We start from the raw sequence: 17,500 nt of genomic DNA on the forward strand, positions 1-17,500 counted from the left end.
GGAGGATGGAAGGATAGCAGACAGTAGTGGTGGTGGTGTGGTGGTGGTGGTGGTGGTGGCGCATCCCTGCAGTCTTATTGATCATGACCACCACCACCACCACCACCATTACCACCACCACCACTTCTCCCTTCCTCCTCCTTCTTCTCCTCCTCCTCCTCCTCTCCTTCCTCCTTCAAGCAAAGTCCATCTCCTCTCCTCTCTTCTCCTCTTCTTCCTTCTCTTTATTCTTTCTTGTTCATTCTATATTTCATCTTTTCTCAAACATTTATTCCGTCCCTTAAGTTCCTCGTATCTTATTCCATGTGGTTTCGTCTTTTTTTTTTTTTTTGTTACTTATTCTTTCTGGTTTCTTCCTCCTATCTTTATCTTCCTTTTTATTCTGCTTCCTTTTACGGCTGAATCCGCTTATAATGTTTTTCTCTTTTCTCTAATTTCTTTTTTGCTTTCCTCAACTCTTCATCTTATTTTGGCTATTTTCCTTTTTTTTCGTACAAGTTATTGGGTTTTTTCTTCGTTTTTCCGTCTCATTTTTCTCGTTCTTTATGACTCACACTATCTCATTTCGTATTCATCTTTTTCTGCCTCCATAAATCCCTCGTATTTTATTTCGCTAAGCAGTTCTTTCTTTCTTCATGTCATTTAGTAATATTTATTTTTCATTTAGTCATTATTACGATTAAAATTTTGCCTTCCTTCCTCTCATACCCTCTTTTCCTATCTCTCTCATCTCCCTCCGTCTCTCCTCCCCTCGTGCCTCACTCCTCTCTCTCCTGTCTTTCCTTCCTGCTCCTCCACGTGCCTCACACCACTTAGGGTCGCCCCGTTCTCCTCCCACCTGCTAATTGTTGTACTTCTCCCTCCCATTAGCCTCCCCACGCAACAATTACCACATGAACGCTCCTATACCCAACACTATTATAGAAGACTACTCCCCTGTACGTCAGCTGGTAACCTACTGCTACTGCTACCTCGACTGGTGGTGATGGTGGTGGTACTAGTAGTGCTAATCACGGCCTCATTTCCCTTGCTAATTGAGGGGAAAGAAAACGGACCCAGGCACAGAAATTAGTAAATGAAGGTGTTAGTGTGAGTATAGAGAGCACACACACACACACACACACACACACACACACACACACACACACACACACACACACACACACACACCAGTGACTCAATCGTGAAAAAAGTAAATAAATAAAAATACAATTAAATTAGGTAAGAACACACACACACGCACGCACAAACAGACAGAGGCACATGCAGCATAGAATTAAGAGAAGAGGAGATAAATATATACGGAAATACAGTTTTCCTAATAGAGCAATAGATCAGAGCAGTGTGTGTGTGTGTGTGTGTGTGTGTGTGTGTGTAAACGGTGTGCATAAATTCAAAAGAAAACTGTGATCATTTTGGCTTTAAAAAATACACATTAAGAGCGCAACTCAGTCCAGTATATATATATATATATATATATATATATATATATATATATATATATATATATATATATATATATATATATATATATATATATATATATATATATATATATATATATATATATATATATATATATATATATATATATATATATATATATATATATATATATATATATATATATATATATATATATATATATATATATATATATATGTGGAGTAAACACTGGTTAGCTTAAATGCACTGAAAATTATTATGATTCCAGTACCTTTAAAAACTTCCACCTCACTCCAGCACTTTCTTTTAATATTCTCACCACCACCACCACCAACAACAACAACAACAACAACAACAACATCTAATTTCCTGGGCTAAACTGGGTCAGTGTTCCAGACAAGATTAGATTCTTAAAGAGAGAGAGAGAGAGAGAGAGAGAGAGAGAGAGAGAGAGAGAGAGAGAGAGAGAGAGAGAGAGAGAGAGAGAGAGAGAGAGAGAGAGAGAGAGAGAGAGAGAGAGAGAGAGAGAGAGAGAGAGAGAGAGAAGCATAATTAAAGCTGTTTTCCTTTATTTTCCTTTGAGATTATGGAAGATGAAAGTACTTGTGAGATGAAAGAAGTGGATTTAGGATAATTTAGGAAGGAGGACTGAGAAAGAAAAAATGCAAGGGGAGGAACAAGAAAAATAACTGCAGAGAGACATATGGAGGCAGTACAGAGGAAGCAGAAAAGGATGTAAGGAAAGGAAGGAGAAAGAAATGTAGGATGAAGATAGAGAAGAAGAGGGAGATGCAAAGGAAGGAAAGAGAAATAACAGCAATGACAGCGATGTGAAGAAAATAAACAAATACACAAAATACAAAATAAAACAAAACTAAAAAAAAGAAAGTGCATTTAGGTAAAGATCAAGAGAGAAGAGGAAAGAGACACAAAGGAAGGACATGAGAAATAACAGAAGTGATGAAAAATAAACAAATACACATCAGAAAAAATAAATAAATAAAAATAGAGGAGGAACAGTACATTTAGATCAAGGTAAAGAGAGACATAAGAAGATGCAGAACAGATGAGTGTGTCCCAGCAGCTGCATGTCCCTGGTCAGTCAGGCAGGAACCACACAGCCACAGCACCAGGGACACTGATAATGGACAGATAAGAGGAAGGAGGACAGAATGAAGACAAACTGTAGTAAAAAAACACACTAACACACTGACCTTTTCACTCCTTGTGTGTGTCTATGTGTGTGTGTGTTGTTCCTCTGCTTCTGTCACCCCCTCACATTCCTTACTCACACAAGGACTGTAAAAAGACACCAAAGGCAAGAATTACAAAGCACACCATCAGGTTATATTGTTTATTAAGAAAGAAAAAATAGACTAAAGTAAAAGAGAACTGCCCTAAAATTCCTAAAAATGGTAATCCTGTTTATTCACTGTCAGCTTTATTTTGGTATGGTATTCTGGTGTGGTAGTGGTAGTGGTAGTGGTAGTGGTAGTGATGGTTGTGGTAGGGTGGTAAATATTTTGTTGAGTTGCCAAAACTTTGACTCAGATACTTAAAGCAGTGCTTATCCTATATAGAAAATTATAGATTACTTAAAAACACTGGAACGCTATTCTCTAAACTTGTTTCTGGTGTGTGTGTGTGTGTGTGTGTGTGTGTGTGTGTGTGTGTGTGTGTGTGTGTGTGTGTGTGTGTGTGTGTGTGTGTGTGTGTGTGTGTGTGTGTGTGTGTGTGTGTGTGTGGTGGGCACTAGTTGCTGTGAAGGCTTTGTACATGGGTTCACCAGCTGCCCTTCGTCAGTCCCACACCACAGCAAGCCTCACCGGTATGTTGGTGAGGCAACTGGGAAGGGACGAGGGGGCCAGAACAGCCTCTTAACTTATTGCTATATATTACAATACACCTCCTCACATGTACTCTGTGCACACACATACATATAAATTAATTAGGTCTCTCTATATATATGCTATGATATTTACAAATATAAAGAATGAGAACTCCTTCAGACTTTGTTCATAATCTTTCTTTATACAAATGGTAAGAATAAAGTTTACTGGAGACGAAAAAACAAAAATATATGTCATGTTAAACTAAATCCTCTTCCCAATAATAATAATAATATTCCACCTTTGACTGCTAACTATATACAACATACATATTTAGAAAAGAACAAACAAGGTGACAGGTAGATGGTAACAAAATATACAAAATAAACCTCTAAACCTCTACATTATAATCCTTTTCAGTAAGAGTGACAGGATAAGGCACCGGGCCATCCTCTCCTACGCAGCTGGTCACTCTGCCGTGCCAGCAAAACTAACAGGAAGCAGTGGAAAGGGGAGGGCAGCATGGTGGCTCAGGGTGGCGACGATGAGGGCTGTGGTGGTGGTGGTGGTGGTGGTGATACAAAACATAACACTATCTGGGTGTGTATGAAAGGACATTATGTATTTATCTATGGCATGTAAAGGATTATGGATTGCATGCTTATGTTGATGATGAGGGTTGTGAAGGTGGTGGTTGTGATGATACAGAACAAAACATTACTGTATACATATTGATAACATATTGAAGCATTTCTATCATATTGTGACCAGGCAAGTATATGTGAAGGAAAGGATAGAAGAATGAGAGAGCTGTATTATGGTGAATCCTGGTTCTCAGAATTCAACACCAGCCTTTCAAGAACAATAAGGACAACTGATGATAACGGTGAAGACCCATTGGAAGAGAGAGAAAAAGGGAAAGAGAAAAGGAGACAACAAAAAAAGTAAATAAGAAGAGGAGAGAGAGAAGAGATATGATGGAGAAGTGAAGGAAGGAGCTGAAGAAAAAGAGGACAGAGATGAAGGAGAAAAGAAGGAAAGAGATGATGAAGATAATGGTAAGTAGAGACATCACAAGCTGTAACAATAATAATGACACTGGGGGGATGTGGTGCAGCAGCTGCCTCTCACACACCACAGCCACCATCCTGCCCTCCACACTGGCTCAAGGGAATTGACCAAGTGGAAGATATTACTACAGCAGCAAGACAGCCACTCCAACACGGCACCTTAATACAATGAACCATGTTCAGAAACTCTGCTCTCTCTCACCATATCTATTTCCCAAAGCCACAGATATGATTAGCCAGGTTCTCAAGAGTGTTTCTCATGTTAATAATGTAGAAATTTTATCAGTCAGCCACTAGAAATGTAAAAGCACCCATAAAAACCTGTGTCACTTCAACTAGTGCCTTTTGAAATTACAAGAGTGATACAGAAGAGTTTTTGAACAAAAGCCACTAACTCACTTTACACCACGAGGATCTGGCTGTCTTGTTCATCCTGCTTGTGTAATAGGACAGACAAGGCTGATAGAAACCCACTCATAGCTTAATGATCTGAAGACTTAACTGGTAATGTGTCAGATTCCTGTTTACCTTGAGTCTCCTGCCACAGTTTAAGGAGTCTTTGCATGGGTAATAAATCCCACTTTCAGATCAATTCCACAGTGTTATGTTCTCAAGGGTGGCAGGATACTCTAGAGAAACATACATCTAACATGTTACTGATTAAGAAAAGTGATCGCCAAAGTGTGAGTGACCTCTGCTCAGCCTTGACAATCACTAAACACTATAAAAAATAACTCCATTACTTATATGTACATTTTAAGTTTCCTCTCTAACCTACTTATATGTACTCAGCCTTAAAGTTACTCTCAGGGTATGATTTGTACTCTGAAGAGGCATAGCCATAAACCAACTGCCCAATGACTAGTGGGAGAAGAAACTATCTTTACCATATACAAAAGACAGATAGATCAGGTACTAAGGGCAGTCCATTTGCCTCACCAATGGACGCACTACAACTTCCTCCTCATAAACTTTGCTTACGGACTATGTTTTCAATTGGTGACGGTAACTCAGGTGAAAAAAATAAAAATAAAAGACCCTTGATTAAAAAATAAACGTAAGTATATCCTGTAATTTTTTACTACTGCTTTCAGGGATCGGCACCTTGGTGGGCCTTTTTTTAATTGCAGTTTTGTTGCCCTTGGCCAATGACCCTCCTACATAAAAAAAATAAATAAATAATAATAATAATAAAAAAAAATAAATAAATAATAATAATAATAATAATAAATAAATAAATAAAATAAAAAGTGTGTACCTATATGTACTGCAGGTATTTGTGACTACACTAGAATCATAACAAAGAGATCTTACACCACAGAGCATTTTTCATGAGATACTTTCTTTTGCACAATGGTAAACGAAACAGTAAAACAGATCATAACACATCCAACCCTTGCTTAGTTGTGACCTGAAGGATGACAGCATGACAGCAATTGATGACAGGGAATGCAGACTTATATTGGCACAGGTAGTGGTAATGTTAAATGAAGAACCCCAACTGCACAAGAATTAGCCACCATCTCCCAGCTATCTTCATATTTCTTACTGTTCTATCTACTTGTCGACCACAATTCCCAAGTATAAAGAAGTAAACACAAAGGGGACAGTAATCACAGTAAGAGTGAATGCTGCCAACACCACAACATACCACCAATGCACCAATGCCAGCCTTCCTATCACCAACAGCTGTAAAGTTATAACATATGCCTGCAACACCCACATGATCACACACTAGCTTGTATGTGGTGTATGGAAAACTGTGGTCCCTTTCAAGGAGTGAGAGGTTACAAGCAGCTTGCAAACATGAGGTCTGTTAAAAATCTGATATGAAAGATACTATCAACATCTTATAAATGTGATGTGAAGTAAGATCTGACAAAATAAAGATTTCCAATATCTTACAAATGTGATTATGTGGCAAATGTAACTGACATCTTACAGACATGACTTGATTGGTAACATGACTAAAAATAAAAATCTGATAAAAAACAAAACAAGAGAAAACTAAAATAACATGTGAGACAAAGAACACAGAACATAAATATCAGGTACTGAATATATTACTTCCATAAGAGGAGTCTGGCAGTGATGTGATGGAAACTTGGGAGAGAAAGGAACCCAAGGAAGCGAACACAAACTTAATCACACACACTAGGAACCAGACAGCCCAAGCCAGACATTCCCTACACTCCCTACCACCTGACTGATGCAAGCTTGTTTAGTAAATGACAATCTACTGTTCCATCCTTCATGTTTAGTTTTCTTCGATAGCTGTCGTGAGCCAATGGAGAAACTTGCTGCACCATGATATGCTGTGGTGAGTAGCAGTGAGTGATAAGCAAGGGTTGGACGCCACATTCTCAGACGTGACGGAACAGTTTAGTTGTACGTACATACAAGTACTTTACGACACACGGCTTAGGCATGTATTCTGAAATGCTTTTGCTCTTTCACCAAGACTGTTCTTAAAGGCCACAGAGATGACTAGCCAAGTTCTCAAGAGTGCTTCTCCTGTTAATAATGTAGAAATCTGGTTATTCTGTCACTACAACCATAAACACACACTTAAAAACTTTGTGTCACTTCAACTACAGCTTTTTGAAAGTAATGGTGTGGCACAGAAGTGTTTCAGAATACAGTCCTTATATAATACAGGATGCAGAATTATTTCAATAACTCTGAACCATTCAATGTTGGCTTTTGAACAACTAAAAGTACCATTAATTTTGTCTTTTACATTAAACAATCTCTTCCTTAAAAAAGAAAAACAGAATTTGTAAAATATTTGCACCTGTTGCTTTCATCTTGTACTCAATTTTTTGTATGCATATCAACAACATGTACTTTGTTTTGCCGCAAGTAATCAATCAGAGTGAACGGTTTGCATCACCACTGATGCAGCCAATCATAGTCACCACTGCAGCTAACATTGTCTCCCAAACACACATGCCCAATCCTTCACAGTGACATAATAACTCCACACATGGCTGTGCCATACCAACTCAGCTCACCTGTGCCATACCTTCCTCAGCTCCACACTAACCCTAATGTTGCTGCAATTGTTTTTTCACTATACCAAAATAAACACCCAATCATTAATCTTGTTCTTCCTCAGTGCATCATAATGACACTAGATTTCACTGCACCAACACTCAATTACCTAACCAATCCTTCCTTGATGCAGTGCCATAATAACACTATAATTCACTGTGCTGAAAGAAACACTTAATTATCTACTTGTCCCTTTCTCAGCACAGCGTCAAAATAACCCTAAACCTCACTGCACTTACACAAACACTCAAATTACTCAACCAATCTTTCCTTGATGCAATATTATAGAAACCTTAAGATAGATTTCACCAGACCAAGATAACCAATCCTTCCTTGATGCAGTGCTAAAAAAAATAATAAAGATTTCACTGCACCAAGACAAATACTCCTTCATCTAACCATTTCCAAACCAAGGCCTCCAAACATACTGTAAGATTTCACTGCACCAAGAAAAACACGCCATCCTGTCACCACTAAACCAAGACCTCCATACACATGAACTCAGACACACAGCATGAAGGCCTATCTGAATAATACTGCAGGGGGAGGACCTCTACAAAACAACAAGAACACCCACAGCCCCACAGCCACCAGGATACCGTGGAGTACAGAGGCAACACCGGTACACAGGGAGCAACTGGAATACTGAAACAAGACTCAGAATATTCTCTCAGGACATGAAGACATACTGGCTACACTGGCGGAGGCAGAAGAGCGATGCCCTGGCCGTCTGGATCCCCCTGGCTGTGACTGGCCAGATTGTGAGGACTGGGACTGCTGTGAGGAATGAGCTGCTTGTGATGGCTGGGGTTGTGTGGCCTGCTGCTGCTGTGGCTGCTTCCCTCGCCGTGGTGGTGCCAGAAACTCAAACATGCTGTGGGTGTGGTGGGACAGCATCTTGCCCAGGTCGCATGGCAGAGGGTCCACCCAGAAGAAGTCGTGGTTAAGGGATGAGTCTGCGTCTGTGGGAGAAACAAAGAACAATGCATGGAGAAACAAACATACGTACTCACACTGAACTACCTTCTATCTGTATAGCATGATAGCAATCTTAAGCAGCCCAAACAAACCACAAACAAAACCAATACTAAGAATCACTACAAAGGCAATAAAAAATAAAATAAAATAAAATAAAATAAAATAAAATAAAATAAAATAAAAAAATAACACATCAAGACCAAGAGTGACTTACCCATCCTCTTAGCCGGGTCCAGGGTGAGCATCTTGTCTATAAGGTCACAAGCGTAGGGGTCCCTCACGTAGGGTTTGAGTCTGTCCTTCACCTTGCGCTTGTGGTTCTTGGGGAGTTCCATGGTGGAGTAGAGAGGCAGCAGCTCCACGCCCGGCCACATCTCAGGGGTGATGGAGCCGCACAGCTGGGAGATCAGGTTCAGCTGGTGCTGCTCGGTACTGCCCTGTGTTGGGAGGTGTTGGTGTGAGATATGAATAGTTAGGTTTGGTCTTGGTTGGTTAGATTTAGTTGAGGTGGTTTTTGGCATTGAGACACACATATACACATGTGGTTTTTAGTTTAGTTTTGTTTGGTTAGATTTATTTTCTTAATTTACTTTAGCATATTGGCAACACAGAGCATATATAAAAAGCAATGTATAATTTACTTTACACAAGTCAAAATTCACGTGACACATAATCAAAAGCTTTGTATTCTGTAAACTTAAATTTCAACACTAAAGCAATCATCACCTCAAATACATTAAACAATACAAAATGTACATACACACATACACAAAGAAAACACTGGTTATTACAGAATTCACAATGACACAAAAAAATATAGCTCTCTTTCACTGGAATATGGACATGAAAGGAGAAAAGATGACAAAAAATATCCATTAATTCAAGACAAGATTAGGAGAGACATTGTAAGCAAGTTATTTAATATTTCAAGTAATTTTTGGTGCTCTTCATCTGTTTCCCTAACATAGAAAAACAAGGAAAGAATAAATAAATAAGAGACTGGATGAATATAGAAAGAACCACATTAGTAAAGGTACACACACACACACACACACACACACACACACACACACACACACACACACACACACACACACACACACACACACCTGCATGATGGGGGTGCGGGTCCACATCTCAGCCATAATGCACCCCGCCCCCCATAGGTCGATGGGTGGCCCATAGTTCCTCTCCCCCAGCAGGAGCTCCGGGGGGCGGTACCACAGGGTCACCACGCGGTTCGTGTACCTGTGGCGGTGACGAGATGATGCAACTGTGGTTAATGATGACTAATGATGATATTGAAGATACTAGTGATGGTTGACTGGTTATTAAATTTAAGCTTTAATATCAATCAATCAGTCAATACTCTGATGTCGTATAGTAATAAAGAGGCCGTGACAAGAATTTACAGGGCAGCAGACTATCTCAAAAGACAGCTGAAAAGTTTATACATATCCTTTTATACAAGGATATGTATAATGATAAATAGATAAATAAATAAATAAATAAATAAATAAATAAATAAAAAAGTTGGAAATAAGACTCACAGAAAGAAAAACAAGTTTTGATTTTCGAACATTTTGGATTTCGAATGACATTCAGAAACTAATTAAGCCTGAAAACCAAGCTTCCACTGTATAGATAAATAAACAAACTATCCATCTATCTATACAAGAGGCCAGCAATTTCACACAAGGTGGTCCATACAACCCACCACACATCCTTATCCCAAGACAAGGAAAAACACACAGTAAATAAGCAAATAAATACACATAAATTCTCTGCCACACATCATTCACACCCTTAGTACCACACAAGGAAACGCACAATAAATAAACAAATAAACAGGCATAAAATTAACTCTCCATACCTGTTGGGCTGACCGTTGCGCTGGGAGAAGGCTCGGGCAAGGCCAAAGTCTGCCAACTTGAGTGTTCCAGACTTTGTGATGAGAACATTTGCTGCCTTCATGTCTCTGTGGAGGATCTGGCAGAGACACATCATTAATTAGAATCTAGGCATCCATTCCCTTCTATTTTCTTAACAAATACATAGGAACCACAGTTAAACATGAAGGTAGAGGGGATATTTCTTAGCTGTATAAAAATGGGTTAAGCTGAAGACAAAGAGGAGAAAAGCTGTAACAAGAGTAATAAGTAATGACAACAAATACAAGCACACTATTCCATGCACTCCAGATGTGAATTCTTTCTATCCACATGATTTAACACATAGATGAGTCACAATTTAGACATGAAGAACACAAAAAACGAAGGAGAATCCAGGGGGACACAAAAGAACATAACAAATATAAGAAAATAAGGAAGTTGTAAGAAGCCATCAAGACACTTACTAATTTCCAACTATCATTGATATTCACAAATCTATCTAATCTTTAAAAGTTTCCTACTGACTCAGCTTTCCATATCTAGCAATTTCCACTATCATCCCCATCCATAAACTTGTCTAAACTTTTAAACTTTACTGACTTGGCACTCAAAACAAGGGAAGCCTCAGCCTCTTACTGTATTATAAGGGACCAGAGAGACAGAACTGCTAGAACAACAGCACACTCCCTCACCTTGCTGCTGTGGATGTAGAAGAGTCCCTCCAGGAGCTGCTGCATCACCTTCTTGATCTCCCCGAGGCTGAACTTCACATTGTAGTTGGACAGCAGCCCCGCCAGGTCGTGCTCACAGAAGTCAAACACAAGGTAGAATGTGGAGCGCCAACGGTTGAAAGCAGATGCTGTGGGAGAAGTGAAGAAGTGTGGATCATCTAACCTGGTTATCTCCCCTGGTGGGCTTCTGGCTCCTAATCCATGTTAAGAGGATGGAGTGCAGGGAAGCTAACACACTGCTGATGCTCAAGTAATGAACTAACTCACACTTTAACTTAATGATTTGTACCAACTGGACAGTGCATCATTAGTGGTCAGGTTACATCTATAAATGAATAAATGAATAATAACTGTGATAATGACAACAGTAGCAGAAATATGAATGTAATTGATGAATGAGAATAGTGATACTTGTATTTGTAATCAAACAGCCCTGGTGACACTAAAAATATTGTTGTGGATGTGTTCATAAGGCTGACATGTGCAGATGAACTTAGTCAAGTAGCTATAATTGCCCTGAAACTATTGCTTTGATAGTTTCAAGGATGTGATGGTCAGGTACAATTAGTCAAGTAGCCATGAATATCCTCAAACTATTGCCATGGCAATATTTTAAAAGCTAAATTGTTCCAGATACATTTTGTCAAACTATCATGACTACCCTATGACTGGTGCCATGAAAGCACATTTTACTAAGGTTACATATCCCATCCTCACGTTTTGTGCGGCAGATTTCATTCAGCTTGACAACATTGTCATGCTTCAGCTGCTGCAGGATCTTGATCTCCCTAAGGGCAGTGATGGGGAACTGTAAGGCAATGCAATACATAAAGTAACATATATCAGACACAGTTATCTACATACTATGAATGAGAACTTTGTGTACGTTGTTCTCTGTAATTTATGAAGATTAACTATGGACATCAACATTTACAACAGTACAGGCAAATTGCAATGTATGGATGAAATATGTTCCTTAAAAAGAATATTTACAAATAGAAAACTGATAAAGCTGAATCAGTGGTATATTTTAAACATTTCCTACATACAGTATTTCCAGTATTCTTGAGTTTTTTTAATCTTTTCACTGCTAAAAATGTTGCATAAATAAATCAAAACAAAAAAAATTAATTATTTCATCTGTAACTTCCATAATCAATAAATCAAGTCTTCACAATACTACTTCAGTTACATCACCATTATTTCTTGTACATATATATATATTTTTTTCCTACATAATCTTCATCAAAAGAAAACTTCTTAGTCAATACTTACACCCTCCTTTTCATTTTCCATAAGTACCTTCTTCAAGGCTACAACTTTCTTTGTCTTCTTGTGTCGAGCCTTGAACACTTCCCTGCAGACACAAGACAATACAGATTAGCGCCACACACTCTTCACAGGAAAAAGCACAATACTAAAACAAGATTCTTTCATACTTGTCCCCACACACACACATACACATAATAATAATAATAATAATAATAATAATAATAATAATAATAAAATAGGAGCGAAAACGTGACAGCGACCTGGCAAATCTGTCTGGTTGGATCTTGAGTATACATGTCAGTTATGCAATATGTGACAAGTACATGCTAGAGAGAGATGTACGTGGCTTAGAGAAAGTACACGGCATTTAAGAGTAGGTGAGACAGGAGCGTAATGTACGTTTCTGTTATTTAATGTAGAAAATCAAAGGTGCACGTACTAGTTCAATGCGTGCGTGGCAGCTGAGAGACAGCACGCCCTACCAATCAAAACAACCATGCATGACGTATAGCGTACGTGACAGAAGCCAACAGGAGAGAAATAAGTACAAGAGGAGACTGTACGTGCTTTTTTTACATCAGTGTACGTGGAAATTAGATGAATGTACGTGGCGGGAGAGTATGCAGGATCAAAATTTCAAAGTATGACAAGTAGAGGAGATTCAATTCAAGCACATACTCGCTCCTTCAAGGCCGCGGCACGGAGACACTCATTTAAGAATCTGCTCAATACTTTACCCGAACGTGCCCTGTCCTATCTTGTCCAGCTTCTCGTACTTGCTGACTTCATCGCAAAACGGGAAGTGCAGGTCCTCGTAATTCTTCTCGCGACTGCCCATCATCTTACCGTCATCAGCTGCACACCGAGGCTCCGTTTATTTACTCCCGCCAGGTCTGATAACCTTTCCGATTTGCTCCCGCCAGCCCTGCTTATGACCTCTCCGATCTCCTTACTGTTTTCAAACGTGCTCTCTCAAGCATACAATGGATTGACTAATAAATGAATAAATAAGTAAATGGGTAAATAAATGCATAACTACATAACACATAAATGGTTCTTAACACATTATATCCACTATTAGTTATTCTAGCACAGAGCTTCTCTACACACTGCTTCTATTTCAAATCCACACTAGTACATAACAGATATATAAACTGACAAATCATATAAATAGATAAACTCAAATAACATATGTTTCTTAATATATTCTATTAAACCTTATTGACTTGGCACTGAAAACAAGGGAAGCCTCATCCTCTTACTGCATTATAAGGGAGCAGATACACACATTCAAATGCAAATAAAATACACATGACTGCTTCTAAACACGTCCTATTTAACGATACCTACTTAACGTACATTCATATGAACGTTAGTGATCTGTCAAATCATACTCTTGACGCATAGGTTTGCACGCCTGCATTTTATAAACAATGTCACTTCAGAAGAAAATATTCGTTTTGCAGTAGTTAAAATGCACTGACCAACATGCTAGAGGATTATAGGAAGCGCGGAGACCTTTATGAAACTATATTGAACTGTATCTCTGCTTATATGTATTACTGAGGGTCTTTCAATCTTGGAGGCAAGAAGTGGAGGAGCGGGAGGGAGGAGGAATGTGAGCGAGGAGAAGGGGGGAGTGGGAAAGAGAGGAACGTTCAAGAGGGGGAGGGCGAAGAAACATGAAGAAGGAAGGGGAAGGGAGGAGACTGAGTTATGAAAGGGGGATAATGGAGGAAAGGAGAGAGAGAGAGAGAGGAGCATTAGGGAAGCAGGGGAGGGTAGAGTAGCGTGAAGAATGAAAGGACTGGGGAGCCTTTTTTTTTTTTCATGTAGGAGGGGCACCGGCCAAGAGCAACAAAAAGGCCCACTGAGATGCCAGTCCCAGAACAGAGTCGAAAGTGGTAGTCAGAAATTACAAGATAAGTGTTTCTAGACACTCATCTTGTAAATTCTGACTACCACTTTCGACATGTATATACATCTATACATCAATTAAAGAAACTTGGCATAAATGCAGATTTGTACAAGTTTCTAAGAAAGTGTTATTCTCATTAACTATTATGGCTGTTTTAATTTGGGCAGCTGTGTTATATATAACTATATTTAGAAGGTAATCCGAAGAAAACAAGAGGGAAGTGTGTTATTTACTTCATGAAAAAAAATGTTAAACTCATCATGAAGGACAACATTCACTCATCCAGCCTGACCCAGGCCTTGGTGAGGTGGTGACCTTGTCTTGACATGCTATTTTTATCAATTCCCACCAGGGTTAAGGTGAACAAGTACGTTAGTTTCAAGATACTTGTAGGGTAATTTGAAGAAATATAAATAGGAAACCGCTACATAATTCACTTAATAAAAAGTAAATAATAATTAAAATAAATTGTTGAACTCATTGTGAACAGTAAGGCGCAGGTGACCTCCCCGACAGGAATCACCTGCCACGTGGCAACCCAGCTGTTTTTGTTTTGGGAAAAGAGGCAGCACTGCACCCACACCATGACCGTACCCTAGCTGCCAAATTAGGTTGTTTTTAATATAGTATTTGAAATCAAAGCTACACAGTCCTAACTTCAATGATTTTTCATAACTTGTATACAGAGTTGGCATCTGTGTAATGCATATAAATGCTGGAGGGTTTTTCCTCATTAGTAAGCACAGCAGTTCCAACTTTTTAATGGCATATTTCTCCGTAGAATTAGAATTTTGCTCTCTGAATCTAAGTTCTTTTCATCTTTTACTTATTTCCTTTCAAAAATATCAGTGAACAGGTGTTAATTACATTATTACAACCAACTTTTGTATATTTCATTTTAGGCACACAATGAGTTTCAGGGGATATCTTGGTTGATTTTGCGCCACTTCCACACTAACGCAGGCATCTCATGCAGGTTTGCTGAAGTGGTAGCACCTGTGGGGTGCCATCACCATGCTCTGGTCTCTTGCTGCCCATGACATTGCCTTTACACGTCGCATCTACAGCTGGTTCTTCAGCAGTGGAAAATGTGTACCCATCATCTGGGGACTATCATGCATAGTGGCATCTAACGAGATGTGCTCTCATCTGATTGACTACTGGCATTTGACGGGAGGTGCTCTCATCTGATTGGCTGTGAGGAAGGTGTGGCGTGACGTCAGAGGGCACCTCGCTGCTCACTGGCTACCAGGGATGTGAGGTTCGGGCCTACTACAATAAGCTTCTCGGCACCTTCCACCTACGTGGCAAAGTTTCAAGCATTAAGTCAGGATGCATCCCTATATTCAAAGGGATTTTCTGCCATGTTTTAAAGGCGAAATGGTTTGATTCTGGCGGCAGCATGTAGATAATGGCGAGGAGAATGCTCTGGAGAGTCTAACTCAGAACCACCAAAAATGTAGATTGGCCCTTCCTATACTAAGCGCCTCATATGTTCTTTACTCAGAAAAGAACCATTATACATATTTTCAAATTATCGTTTGAGTTCTTAAGAGTACGGTACAGGTAATAATCATATTTCACTTGAAAAATGAAGACATAAAAAACGCACACTTTTTCGATTGAAATATACTTTTTATATCAATATTCTTCTTATGATGATTTAATCATCCTACTCCTCCATCTGTCCAGCGTGGGGTGCAGCATCGCTCCCTACCCAACCCCCAAAACAGCCTTTTCGCGCCCTCCTTACCTCTCCATCTGTTCAGCCTGGGATGCAGCACCGCTTCCTCCCCAATCCCTCAAAACTACCTTCCCGCACCCCCCTACCCCTGCTTCTCTCCAGCCTGGGGTGCAGCATCGCTCACTCCCCAACCTCCCACACTACCTTCCCGCACCCGCGATGGTAGTGTCGGTTGCACTTTTGAATGGAACATATTTTATCTTTTTTTTTAATACAGATGTGGACCTGTATTAAAAAGTACAAAAAAAAAAAATCAGGTCAAAAATTTCCATCCGATATTTGCGATATATTCTTTATTTAAAGAAAAATCAACATACATATGTAAAATTGTCTTTTGAATCTATTAGGAGTGCGGTACTGATGATAATATTTCACTTTTTAAAAAAATGAAGACACTTGAAAAAATAACACACTTTTTATACTAATATAAACTTTCTATATCAAAATGTAGCCTTCCTTCCCCCACATACAGTCGACCCAGACTCCATTGTTAGTCTGTGGACAGTATACAATACAAGTATTGCCAAGAAAACAGTAAGAAATTAAATAGCAAAATGTAATGAATGTGTATGAAAGGTTAACATTTCAGAGAGGAGAATGGATTAATGGAGAGAGAGAGAGAGAGAGAGAGAGAGAGAGAGAGAGAGAGAGAGAGAGAGAGAGAGAGAGAGAGAGATCCGTATTCTGAAACTACTTGCTCTCCCACCACGAGTATTTTCCAAGGCCACAGAGATGACTGACTAACAGGGTTTTCAAGAGTGTTTCTCTGTTAATAATGTAAAAATCTTGTTAATCTGTCATTAGAACCATAAAAACACCCTTAGAAACCCGTGTAACTTCAACTAAAGCCTTTTCAATGTAGTGGAAGTGCGGCGCGGAAGTGTTTTAGAATGAAAGGAAGGAGTAAGCCTATCTTTCCTTCCCCCCCACCAAAATACACACACACACACACACACACACACACACACACACACACACACACACACACACACACACACCTTAAGTTACTGCATAGTCAATCTTTAGGGGATGTCATATAGATGAATTTACTCTTGGCAAGCCTAAAAAATTATACTGCGATCGCTGCAATGAATATATTGGCGGTGTTTTGCCCGGGGAAAACCGAGAGAGAGAGAGAGAGAGAGAGAGAGAGAGAGAGAGAGAGAGAGAGAGAGAGAGAGAGAGAGAGAGAGAGAGAGTAGTAGTAGTAGTAGTAGTAGTAGTAGTAGTAGTAGTAGTAGTAGTAGTAGTAGTAGTGGAAGAAGAAATTAAATCAAGAAATGAACAAAGAAAGAAAAAAAAGAACGAGAAGAGAATTACTAGCAGTAGTAATAGGAGCAGCGAAAGGTACTATACAGAAGGAGTGACAGAAGTAGCAGCAGAAGCAGTAAAAAGTAAAAAAAAAAACAAAAAAAAAAACACGTTACAACCTGATAAACCCCTCCATATATTCACCACCACCACTACCACCACCTCCCTCAGGGCAGCCAACGGTACAGATCTTAACAGGTCAGGTTCAAGGTCGGTCATGTAGTTCACCTCGCACCTTCTCGGAAAAATATAAGA

General features: G+C 39.2%; 1 protein-coding gene across 3 annotated transcripts in view; it reads right to left on the reverse strand.

Annotated features, from left to right (window-relative positions):
* Positions 1-2,786: 2,786 nt before the first annotated feature.
* Positions 2,787-17,500, reverse strand: part of LOC135109857 (cyclin-dependent kinase 9-like) — a 28,052-nt gene continuing 13,338 nt past the window's right edge. For 2 of the 3 annotated variants that reach the window (XM_064021623.1, XM_064021624.1), the window contains exons 3-9: positions 12,276-12,357; positions 11,718-11,808; positions 10,962-11,128; positions 10,251-10,366; positions 9,487-9,625; positions 8,592-8,814; positions 2,787-8,361 (exon numbers count right to left, since the gene is read on the reverse strand). In XM_064021623.1, the coding sequence (XP_063877693.1) occupies positions 8,057-8,361; positions 8,592-8,814; positions 9,487-9,625; positions 10,251-10,366; positions 10,962-11,128; positions 11,718-11,808; positions 12,276-12,357 (1,123 nt within the window). In that variant the 3' untranslated portion in view covers positions 2,787-8,056. Of the gene's footprint in view, positions 8,362-8,591; positions 8,815-9,486; positions 9,626-10,250; positions 10,367-10,961; positions 11,129-11,717; positions 11,809-12,275; positions 12,358-13,009; positions 13,187-17,500 lie in introns of those variants that run through there. The other variant, XM_064021622.1, reaches the window with a different exon arrangement.

The sequence above is a fragment of the Scylla paramamosain genome, chromosome 19, assembly GCF_035594125.1.
Source record: "Scylla paramamosain isolate STU-SP2022 chromosome 19, ASM3559412v1, whole genome shotgun sequence".
NCBI classification, from domain to species: Eukaryota; Metazoa; Arthropoda; class Malacostraca; order Decapoda; family Portunidae; genus Scylla; species Scylla paramamosain.